This window comes from Mesocricetus auratus, unplaced genomic scaffold (genome assembly GCF_017639785.1).
Source record: "Mesocricetus auratus isolate SY011 unplaced genomic scaffold, BCM_Maur_2.0 Super-Scaffold_100011, whole genome shotgun sequence".
In the NCBI taxonomy this organism is placed as follows: Eukaryota; Metazoa; Chordata; class Mammalia; order Rodentia; family Cricetidae; genus Mesocricetus; species Mesocricetus auratus.
Window position 1 is genome coordinate 58,396,914 of NW_024429195.1, and position 11,868 is coordinate 58,408,781.

At 46.0% G+C, this 11,868-nt stretch overlaps 1 protein-coding gene across 1 annotated transcript; it reads right to left on the bottom strand.

Annotated features, from left to right (window-relative positions):
• Positions 1 to 1,173: 1,173 nt before the first annotated feature.
• On the bottom strand, positions 1,174 to 5,212 carry Phlda1 (pleckstrin homology like domain family A member 1). The gene is made up of 2 exons (XM_005068065.3): positions 3,934 to 5,212; positions 1,174 to 3,554 (listed from the first exon to the last, which is right to left on the bottom strand). The coding sequence occupies exon 1, from the start codon at positions 5,182 to 5,184 to the stop codon at positions 3,961 to 3,963; it is 1,224 nt and encodes a 407-aa protein (XP_005068122.1). The 5' UTR covers positions 5,185 to 5,212; the 3' UTR covers positions 1,174 to 3,554; positions 3,934 to 3,960.
• Positions 5,213 to 11,868: the final 6,656 nt, after the last annotated feature.

The following is an 11,868-nucleotide window of genomic DNA, read 5'->3' on the forward strand; positions in this document are numbered from 1 at the left end:
GGAAACTCCTTTAAAATGCTCTGCTTTAGCCAGGAGGTGGTGGCTCACGCCTTTAATCCCAGGACTCGGGATGCAGAGGCAGGGGATTTCTGTGAGTCAAAGCCGCCCTGGTCTGCAGAGTGAGTTCTAGGACAACCTCCAAAGCAATACAGAGAAACCCTGTCTTGAAAAACCAAAACAACAACAACAACAACAACAACAACAAAAACATGCGCTGCTGCTTTCCTTTTCCTTTTAACCATCAGTGGGAAAAATATATGAATTGAAACAAGAAAGCCAATTTGATTCGTCCAGGATTAGAGAGTCCTTGTTTGATAAAGTTGGGCCTTGGGAAAGCACCTCATGCACATTTATTCTTTGCCTTCGGGACACAGCAGATCCAAATGGATTTCTCCTGAAAAAGGACAACTAAGGAAGGTCTTGGCACCCAGCCCGGCATGTCTCAGGAAACCTGAGAGCAAATAAAGGCAACACTTAGTGAGGCCAGAGAGACCACCTCCTGCGTGCTGAGGGTTTACCATCCTTCCCTCCAGCTGAGTTACTGGGCTGACTGTGCTGGAGGTGACTGCCAACACAAATTCAAGGACAAGGGTTCAATTTCCAGATGGAACACTCCTTTTCGTTTTTCAGTTTTTTATATTTTGTTGGTTTCCAGGGTGGGTTTCTTTTTCTTTTTTTCTTTTTTTCAAGGCAAGGTTTCTCTGTGTAGCTTTGAAGCCTGTCCTGAAATTCCCTTTGTAGACCAGGCTGGCCCCAAACTCACTGAGATCCACCTGTCTCTGCCTCCGGAGTGAGTGCTGGGATTAAAGGCATTGGATATCTTTTTTAATTGAACTTCCAGGCAGGTTTCCCATGCCTCAGGTGACGTGTATCATTTTCTTCCCAGGTAGAATGAAGCCATCAAGTGCACTTGTGTTTTGTTGAGCATGCTTGGTCCCCCTCTCCTCAGGAAAAAAGGGACTAATTTCAGAGTATTAAAACAATTTAAAGAAGCTGGATGTGGTAGCGCACACCTTTAGTCCCAGCACTCAAAAGGCAGAGGCAAGTGGATCTCTGTGAGTTTGAGGCCAGCCTGATCTACAGAGGGAGTTCCAGGATAGCCAGGGCTACACAGAGAAACCCTTTCTTGAAACACAAAATGAAACCCATTTAAAGAAACTTACTTTCCCAATCTTTGAGATTTCACAGTTTAATGTCAAGAGAAACTTTTGGAGCATGTCATTGCAGATACAAGAGACCACAGTTCTGTTGATCCTATATCAAGAGCCATGGCTATTGTAAGAAAGAAAATATTCTAGCAACCAAGATGGGGCCTGGGCATGTTTTCTTGTTTTTGGTTTTTCAATGAGATGACCTAGTTTTATATATGTAATCCAACAAGAGACATGTCTTTAAAAACAAAAAAAAACAAACAAACAAAAAAGCTACATCAATCTTAATGTTCACCTCATTTGAGATGGGCTTTATATGCTGACGATACATAAATTAGAAGGAAGTACCGCAGCTGGAAAGAGCTGTGGGTTAACTGGGTTATGTGATCTGCATGTATAAACTACAGTACTACCTGGGGGCATGCTATCCAAACACAGAATTAGCTCCAAGGAAGGCAAATCAAGCCTGGAATACATGTCAAGATGGTCTCTCAGGGCTGTCCTACATACACAGTGCGATTTACACCTTTGGCAGAACATTTTCACAACTACAGATTAGACAGCCCTGAAAGCAGAACTGTCAGGTTTTCCCCCTGGGAGTTCCAATTTTCCCCTGCAACTTTTCTACTAAATTATGACTTTCAGATGGCAGCATTCACCTCACCAAATCTTCTTTCTGTCCTCAGTTCTGAGAAACAGCATTCCAATGTGGATGCTGGAAAAACACTGACCAAGACACTGTGAAAAGGTCAGGGCAAGAGACCAGTTAGCAGAGCTGGACAGCTAGGAAGTGATTTTCAGCCCCGAGAGACTTCGGGGCTGCGCTGCTTTTGTAGATCTTACTCATCTCTTGAATTTTACACAGAGGAGGCCTTGTTCTACCTTTCAAAGCACATCCTCTCCCTTTACCCTCTCAGCAGCCTGAATGAGGAGTCGTGAAAATGAGCGTTTGTTTTCTTACTGACAAATCTAGAAGCTATAGTTCTCAAGCTTCCTAATGTTGCAATCCTTTATTTAACACAGTTCCTCCTGCAGTGGTAACCCCCCCAACCACAAAATTATTTTCACTGCTACTTCATTACTCTGATTTTGCTACTACTGTGAATCATAATGTAAATATCTGATATGGAGGATGTCTGATGTGCCACCCCTGCAAATGGCCAGTCAACCCCAAGGGGTCACCATCCGCAGGTTGAGAACCATCCACCTAGAGCGTGCCCAGTCCTTCCTTCTTGACTGAACTAAACAATCTGACCTAATACATGGAAGGTCTGGATTTCTCCGGGCCATAAAGAGAAAAGAGTTGACATCTCTGCTCAGGATTATTTTCAAGATGAGGAATGTTATGACTCCTAGTCCTTTGGTGTATTCACAAATCATTTTCAGTGTGTATCCATGACACGGTAAAAGGCTAAGAAAATGAGGCTCAAGCCAAGTAGACAGAGCTCTTGGTGAAAGGTATGGCATTCTGAACAGGGGTAGAAATGCCTCAAGTTAAGTGGCAACCTCCTACATTTATAAATAAAAACATGGGTGCTTTACCAATTACAATGAAAACGGCTTTCTTGGTGCTAGGATTGAATCCCAGAGGCCTGTCACTCTACCAGAGTCCAGCTCTCATTCCATAAAGATTCGTTAAACTTTCTAACACAGTCGCTACAAGTTCCGATTACCACATTACCAAGCCAGTCGCCGTGCCCCCTCAGGCAGTATTTAAATATTTTGACATCCAGTTTCATTCCTACTGTTTCCTTTTTAGAAAAGCATGGTCTTAACTATCAGGTTCTCATAATTATACATTCTGACCCTTTAGCTTAAAAAAAAAAGAAGAAAAGGAAAAGAACCTTCCATACAAACTACACATCTATGAAAGAGACCTAAACAAGTAAAAGTAATGTCAGAATTTAATTTCAACCTCTTCAAATACAATGAAAGAGTCGACTTTCTGAGAACGCCCTAAGGATAAGGAGTCAATTTTTAGTGTTCGCCCCTCCACCACCCTTTTTCTTTTCCAAGATTAGGGCTTACCAGGAAATAGGCTTTTGAAAATAAAATTTCATGGGGGTGGGGGATGGCCTACATTCAGAAATGTCTTAGAATAGGCATAAAAAACTAATAAATAATCATAAACCAAAATACATTAAAATAAAATTACAGTACATAAATTGCTCCTACAAGGTCCATTACGTTAGACGATCCTTTCAAAGGTTCATAAATAAAGTCGTCTTGACTCAAAATCGCTTCCTGCACGGTGATGAAGATTATGCAGAAAACTAAGAGGAACCGCAAGGCGGGAGATGTCCACAAACTACTTGTGCTGGCGCGGGAGGGGGAGGCTGTTGTTTTGGATCCAAGTGAACACAATAGCAATGCATTTGTCCCACTTTCCGAAGTCCTCGAAACCTGGAAAGAAAGGACACAGAATGAAATGGGTGGCTCAGAAGTCAAGACCCAGTTCCCTCCCTGGCAGTCCAAAGGGCAGAGTGTCCAGAAAGCAGACACACAGTTAATTAGTACGAGGGTATGCGGCACTGAGCAGGGGCGATCGCGGTGGTGGGAAGGTGGTCCATCCACCGTGCCCAGCTCCCTGGCCGAGCTCCTGTCCTTCCCTTCCCGCATGGCCTATACTAGCTCCAGTTTGCCCATCTTCTTGCCACCTTTCCAGAAACTTGCAAGGATTTTTCATTTTGCCTCGAGAGCGGAACCGGTGAACAGGCTTTCCTCCAGTTCCCAACAACCATGCTGACACGTTTCTAGGTGTCCCAAGTTGCCAGGACCTTACCTTGAGTGGCCCTGGGTGCCGCCCTCTTCAGGCAGAGTTGGAGGTGCTGCGGAGAAGCCGGTGGCCGTGCGGCACGGAGTGAGGAGGCTGGTGCGCGTGTTGGAGTTGATGTGGATGGTGCGGATGCGGGTGCGGGTGTGCGTGAGGGTGAGGGTGAGGATGAGGATGCGGATGCGGATGTGGGTAGGAGTGGAGCTGTTGGGGCTGAGGCTTGGGCTGCGGTTGAGGCTTGGGCTGCGGTTGAGGCTGCATCTGCGGTTGAGGCTGGATCTGCGGCTGGGGCTGGGGCTGGGACTGGGGCTGGGGCTGGAGCTGGGGCTGGGGCTGGGGCTGGATCTGCTGCGGAGGTTGCTGCTGGACCAGGTGCTGCTGCTTCTGCCGCGTAGACTTGACTGCCAGTATGGCCTGACGGTTTTTGTACTGCACCATCTGCAACGTGATCTCCGCGTTCCAGCCCTGGTCCTGGGGGCACCGAAAGTCGATCTCTTTGCCCTCCGCCATCACCACAGTGAAGTACATGTACTTGCCCTTGCGCTCCACGCAGTCTACAGTCTTCATATTGGAAAAGTGCAATTCCTTGAGCTTGACTGGCGGCTCAAGCCCGGCGACGGTGGGACCACTAGGTTGGGACGGTTCAGCTGTGCCCTGCCCGGGCTGCTGCTGCTGCTGTTGATGTTGCAGCTGCTTGGGCGGGATGAGCAGCAGCCCTTCCTCGGTGAGGATGCAGCACTTTTTCTTCCAGAGCTGCAGCAGCCCGTCGCTGCGCTTCTCCAGCACTCCTTCCTTCAGCGCCTTGCAGCCGCTGCTCTCCAGCATCCTTCCGGCATAAGGGGTGCTGCTGCTCGGCTCGGCCTTTCGGCTTCCAGACGCCCGGGCTGGGGGCAGCAGCAACAGCCGTGCGCCGTCCTCACCCCAGCGGCTTCCGCGGCCGCCCGCCCGGAGAGCGCAGAGGAAGCTGACTCGCAGGAGGCAGAGCGGTGGTGGCGGCGGCGGTGGCGGCTCGGGATCCCGGCAGAGGGACAGCCGCGTCCTGACGCGCCACAAGATCCCGGAGCCGTGAGCAGGCTGCTCTCTGCCGTCCTCCCACGAGCGCTCACTGAAGGGCACTGGCCGGGCCCCCTCGCGGCGCTTTTCAATGGGCCACCCTCCCCACCCCCGAGTGACACCCAGCGGAAAAGGCGGCTCCTGGCGCCCGCGCCGCGGGGGAAAACCCAGCTCCGAGAGGCGCTCGGCAGCCGGCGTCCGCCTCATTAACTTGGGGCCTTCCCAGAGCCCGCCGAGGACACGCCCCCGCCCTGGCTCCGCCCCTGCTGCCCCCCCCGCTCCCCTGGGCGCTCTGGCTCCGCCCCAGGTATCCACGCCCCCTGTCCTGGCTCCGCCCTCTCTCCGCGCTCCGGCTCCGCCCCCGCCGCCCACGGCCTTCCGCGCTGACTCTGAGCTCCGGAAACGCCTGGCGGCCGGCTCCACGCGGTCGGTCGCCGAGGTCGCCGCGACTGCCAGGCGACAAATGCCTACGCCCAGAGGGCGCCGAAGGGCCATCCCTACGACCCCGCCTTTCCTTGGCGGGTGGGCTCTCCGCTGCCGGCCGTGCCTGGGGAGCAAGCCCTAGGATTAGCGCCGGGCGGGTTCGGCGGTGTGACTTTCCGAAGCTGTGTCAACAACTCAGGGAACGAAGCCCAAGAGTGCTTCGTATTTTTCTCAGTCACTAAAACAGTAACGCTACCGGTTTGATGTAGTGGCCGGGAAAGAAGAGTGGACTCACTCCAGGTATAATCTTTTCCCACCCCGGGCACAGGCAATAGCCAGATTCACCTCCCCTGCCCGCCAAGTTGTCAGGCTTTTTATGTGCTTTGTATGTATGTACGCACGCACGCATGCATGCATACATGTGGACGAAAATCATTAGTCAGCCGATTCCCTGGTGCTGGAATTTAGGTCGTGAGCCCTGCGGGTTCTGGGAATTGAACCAGTGTCCTCTACAAGTGGTGCTCTAACAGCGGAACCATCCACCTGTCTGGTCCCTTGGGCTTCCTTCCGGATCGAACCTTGCCCTCGGCATCAGTAGCAGCGTAGTTGCCAGTATTACAGCACACATAAGCCTCGGCAGGAGTCGTACAAACACTATTGGAACCTCCCATTTTTGTATTAAACACTTCAGAGATGCCGCTTCCTGGTAAGGCAGAAGAAAAGGCAGAGATCTATCCTTTGTTTACTTTCACCATAAGGGTAGGACGGAATAGTGGGGCTGGTCAGACAGGGCTGCTGCCATGCCACAGGAATCAAGAACACAAGCGAAGATAAAGTACTCCTTTGTGCACCATGCTAAGAAATCAAAACCTAATTTGAATTTCTAGCAGTAATGCCTTAACAGGATTCCAACCTTCCAAAGCACAATGGCTGATCAGATGGGCCAGTTCCAAACCAATCTTGGGTCCTAAATAGCTGTATTTCAGGGCCTTTCAATACTTTTTCTTGTAGACCAGGTTGGTCTCGAACTCAGAGATCTGCCTGCCTCTTATTCAATAAAAAATTAGAACTGCATAAATATTTCTAACGCAATTACACAGACAATATCTGTGTATATGAATAGATTTGTAATTCTGACTACTAAACTTGTTTTTCCCCTGCCTCTGTAGAACAAGTGAGCATTACAGTTCCTACACCAGAGGTTCAGCATTTTAGCAGAATGGCGCCCTCTTGTTATCTGTAAAGAACACTTCCAATCTATAATTAAGTCCCTGAAGCCAGGTGTGTTTGACAAAAACATGAAAACAAACCAGACTCAGTTTACTAGAATATAAAACACTCCCTACATTACTTCCAAATACATCCACCTAATTCTGACTAGACTTTCATAAACGTACACTAGCTGCAATGAACTTAATTATTGGAAATTTAAGTTTCAGAACTTTGTAGATTGAAATTCTGCTGTTTATTTCAAGAGTCATATTATCAACCTCACGGGCTATAGCGGTCTTTTTTCTTTGAAGTTAATGTCCCAGAGATAATCAAGCAATCATTAAATGGATAAAATGACTCCTTGGACATAGTTTACTAAAGGCTTATGGCACAATAGCTCTTGTCTAGATGCCCGAGCTATGGGACTACACTTTAGTCGAAATCTCTACTTAGGACACTCATTTAAGGACTCCAAGTATCCTACCTAAATGTCACCCAAACAGTTCCAGTCAGGGGAGGGATGGAGGGATGGGTGGGTGGGTGGATGAATGCATCACCGCCTTGTATACTGATCTGTAAGTGGTCTGGACAGCACAAATATTCAGAGGTGTCCACAACGGTGGGATGTGGACTACTGCTCCAAAGTCGTGCTCTGCCATAAACTCAGACATGCTTTCCAGTTTCCTGTGTACGTCAGTATGCCTCTAAAGTATTTAGATGTGCTGTAAAGACTGCAAATGTGTTAAGCACACGTGCCTTGTACCGATCTTACCCCTATCAACACCTAGCTATCACATTTAGTCAGACCCCATTTTATCCAAACAACCTCTGGAGCTTATTACCCCACCATCCTGACCCCGGGAACTACCCTCTGGGCAACTCCCCAATTTTAAACAAGTCTTGCAGTTACTTTCAGTTTTGCTCACACCACCACCTCAGTATAGCCTTGTCACTCTGAATCTGGAATCAGCACAGCTACCTTAATTTTTCCTACGGTACGCACTACCTTCCAGCAGTGATGAGTTCACTGTGCCCATCGTTAGTTTTCTTTACTGGAAATGTGTCAAGGCATGTTCACAGGGCACGGTGCTGCACACCTTTAACAGCTGTAAAGATGGTGTCTCGAAGTAAAACTCCAAGATGTCACACCACATGCACGTGGTGTTTTCAAAGTGAACTGTAACGAACGCTAAGCTGGCTCTTGGGAGACAGGCTCCAAATCTACAGACCCTGACAACACGGTCAGGGGTAAGGGTGCTGGCCTCAAGCTATTGTACCTACTGGTGCCACCTCTACCACAAGCACACCAAGACAAGCATTATCTTTAACCTTAGTGTATAAAACAAATTGCCCCAGCCATATTTCTCAGCCATTTCCTAATTTAAGAGGAAAAAACTCACAATTCTTAAATTTACAATTTCTAAGTCAATTTTCAAATCTACTTCTCATGCTTTTTGCACTATTAGCTGGTGAACTGATGCCCCCTAGTGACCACCTAGCATAGCACAGCTGAATGCCGCGCTTCAGTTAAGGGCTATAATTGCAACTTCACCTTACAGTACCTAATTGAAGGTCTAGGATTGCTCCTAGCACACCACAGAGCACTGTAAGGAACAAACAGTGCACCCACCTTTCCCCCCCCCACACACTCCTTTTCTTAGGCTGGGCACGGGACTAGGGCCTTGTAAAGGCACAGCAGACACCATCTAGACCTGGTCCTCCCATTACTAGGGAATAGGAAAACGACCTTTAATTACCCTCTAACCCTCACTGCAATTCCTAACTCAACACCTACCTGCACCTGACCTTTAGTTTCCACTCCTTCCACGGTGTGAATGTGTGTGTGTATGTGTGTGTTAAGTGCTAGTGCAGCCCAGAAGGGACCATCCATACCAACTGGAATGTTAACTCCACCCACGCTGAAGGCTCACTTCACTGCCTCTCCAAAGCAGCCTACATTTTCCCTGAGCTTTGAGCTTACTCCCGTCAAAGTGCACCCTTTTAATTCCAGGACTCCTGGAGGGACGCAGGCAGATCTGTGAGTGAACCAGCCTGGTCTACAGTGTGGTCCACATAGTAACTTTCTAAATAAAGATAAAAGTAGTAGTTAATCTCACCAGATACCCAAGGTTTAATAGATTCTATTTCACTAGATACACAAGGAGCTGTTTAAGTCTTCAATCTAAATGACAATTGTCATTGTAAATTCTTTTCAAATTAATACCATCAGATTCTGCTCTAAATGGCAAGCATGTGTCTAAACAACCAACCTCCCCATAATGCTGGAAACACCATATACTGAGTTCCAAACCACACCCCAAGACACATAGGCATCTAAGACAGGCTTAAAGTCCAGGAGCCCAGTCCAACAGCAGGCTGAAGACAGAATAGTAAAACTGACTTCATTTTCCTTATCGTCTTTGGGTACTACCAAACCAAAGAAAACGCAAAGAAGCAGGTTTTCTAAAGTTAGCTGATTTTGAAATTGAGGATAGCAACCATGAAAAACTTTCAGGAGTGCCATTGGTTTGGCTTTATTACCCAGTCTATTAGCATTTATGCTTACTTAGGCACCCGTTACTTAGAAGACTTTTGAAAGCACTAAGTAAACATTTAAAAGTCACATCTTGTTTTACATGTACATTGCTGTTTGTTTTTCAAGACAAGGTTTCTCAGTGTAGCCCTGGCTTTCCTGGAATTCACTTTGTAAATTGGGCTGGCCACCAACTCCCAGGAACCCAGGCATGCACCACCACCACCCTGCAAACTGGGATGGTTGTTTTCAAGGTGGGGATTCTGTGTAGCCATGGCCGTCCTGGAACTAACTCTATGCCAGCCTGGAACTACACATCCACCTGCCTCTCCCTAAGGGCTAGGATTAAATGGGTGGTCACCAGCATCCAGCTATTTTTCTTAATACAGGCCCATGGTCGAGGTTTAATCATGTCACCCACTTATGAATTATTCGTATACCTGGGCATTAAAAACTTTCTGGTGTGACTGCATTACTTCGGAGCTGGTTACCAGGATTGCAGTTTTAATTTTTAAAAAAATCTTTCCCATTTCATTCATATTATCCCTAAAGAGGTACTAAACTAGATGCCTCACCAACTACTACTTATTGGGGAGGGTGAGGGGGATCAGCTGTTCTACCTTTCCTATTAAAAATCCTTAAGTCAACCCAATAAAGTTGACCCACCACCGGGGCTGCTTTTTTGTTTCATTTGTTTTTTATGATACGCTTATGAGTGATGTCTGTATGGCTGGTTCCTGAATCTCCCTTGAACAGCAGTTATGTAAGTCACCAGAGTAGAAAGTGAACCCAGGTCTTCTGCAGTCCACCCCCATCACTTTTGAGAAGCCAGGGAGACCTAGGAGCCTAGAATTTACATATAAAACCAAGAGCACATAGGCACTACCAAACCCGAGATGTAATGAGAATACTTTCATATTAGGAAAATACAGCTAGCCATTACAGCACACCATGCTCAACTTTGTCAAGTGCTTCAGGAAAAAAAACAAAGACTGTATGCAAATGAGAACACAAAATGTCAGGAAAATGTCAAAGGAATCTATTAACTTCAAAGCCAGGGAGACTATCTCAAATTCTTTCTAAGCTGGAATTTACAGCCTCTATTTGCTAAGTCTCCTTGTGCAGCGTGGGCTCAAAATCCCTGAGTTACAGGGCAGTCTAGCAGTCACACGCGACCTACCACTTTTCTGCTGCACTCCCACTCGGATCTTTGACCTCCCCAATCTCCTATTGAGCCTCGAGCCTTCCCTCGCCTGTCACAGTCCGTGCCCCATCCTCACAATCCCAGCCCCAAGTTTTTATCCTGGCAGAAACTATTTTACCAACCCACAGCCATAAATAAACCTGCTGGGCTTGTCACTTGCATTTTTGATTAGTCGTTCCCAATTCCTTTTCAGTTCAGTTAAAAATGTAGTTTGAAAGCACTGCCTGTATTTTAAGCGCTTAACCATGAGCTTTATTTGAAATTTAAAGTCTATTAATGACTCACTTCCTGTTAAGTTTCCACATTGTTGTGCCCAATTTCTCTTTTGATATTAATTTGTCAAAATTCTAGATAAGATGTCAACATGAAAACAGGCACACAGCACGTGTTTTAAAAAAATCAGGAGAATTGATGCAAGCATCTTGAATTTCTACACCAAGTTTCATTTTTCTAAAAATGTGTACCTAATGAACCTTAGTCTAAGAACTTGCTTTGTTTTTAATCCAGGTTATAGTTTAACGTCTGGATTTATAAACCAGTACATATAACATCTGTTAATATCAGAATTACTTTGCCACTGCCAGATACATGTAGTTTTAGAAATGTGGTTTTAAGTGATTACCAAACACTGTTAAAACAAAATTGAGTTTATAATTATCAAGGATATATACAATGCAGATTAGAAGAAAACTGGAGATACATCTGTTTTCCAAAGTCCTTATAAATTATGCTTCTTCTGAATTATATATTCCATAAAGTCAAAACTAAGGCTAAAGGTCTTATTAGACTAACCAGTAAAAAATTAACTATAATCTTAATGCAAGCTTAGACTTAATTTCTGCACATCAAGAGTTTTCATTAACAGTTCATTTGTCATTAGTTTTTAAAGGTAATAGCCTGCAACTCAAATGACCCCAAATTCATACTGTCTTACCAACAGTAACATATTTTTAATTCAGCAACCTCAAAGCTTTTTAATCACCCAACATCTTAGCTAAACTAAGCATGAACTGAGGATCTCCCAAAGCTGATGTCTCCTTATGTGAATTTGTGAGGTAAGAGTTAGGAATCCCATTTTTCTGTTACCAAACCCCCACATTCCCTGACAGAAGTTACTACTGCTCCAGACAATGGAGGAAACTGAAGGGGCAGCTCAACCACCAGCAGAGACTGCTCTCTACCTATCAGATCTGAAAGATCATTGTCTTCCAAATTACTTTCTCAAAAGTTTGTACAGAATTGTACAGGGCTTACATCATGTCTTGGAGGGAAAATAATGAGAACATCTTGATACACCACATGAGTGGGATAGTTTAAGTACTGAGATTGAAAATCTGAAATGTCCAGAAAAAAAAAAAACATAGACAATGAGAAATAAGCAATGGAATTTCTTCTGCTCTTTGCATCACAAACATGGCTAAGGTTATCTTAAAATTAATTTTAACAGGCCACACAACAGCAGCTCTCCAATCTTCAAAGAAATCATGTTTAGTTGTAAAAACTTCAAATATCACCAGTG

What these genes read in the sequence shown, in the direction of transcription:
- Phlda1 (XM_005068065.3), bottom strand. Translation starts at nt 5,184, where the DNA reads ATGAGGCGGACGCCGGCTGCCGAGCGCCTCTCGGAGCTGGGTTTTCCC.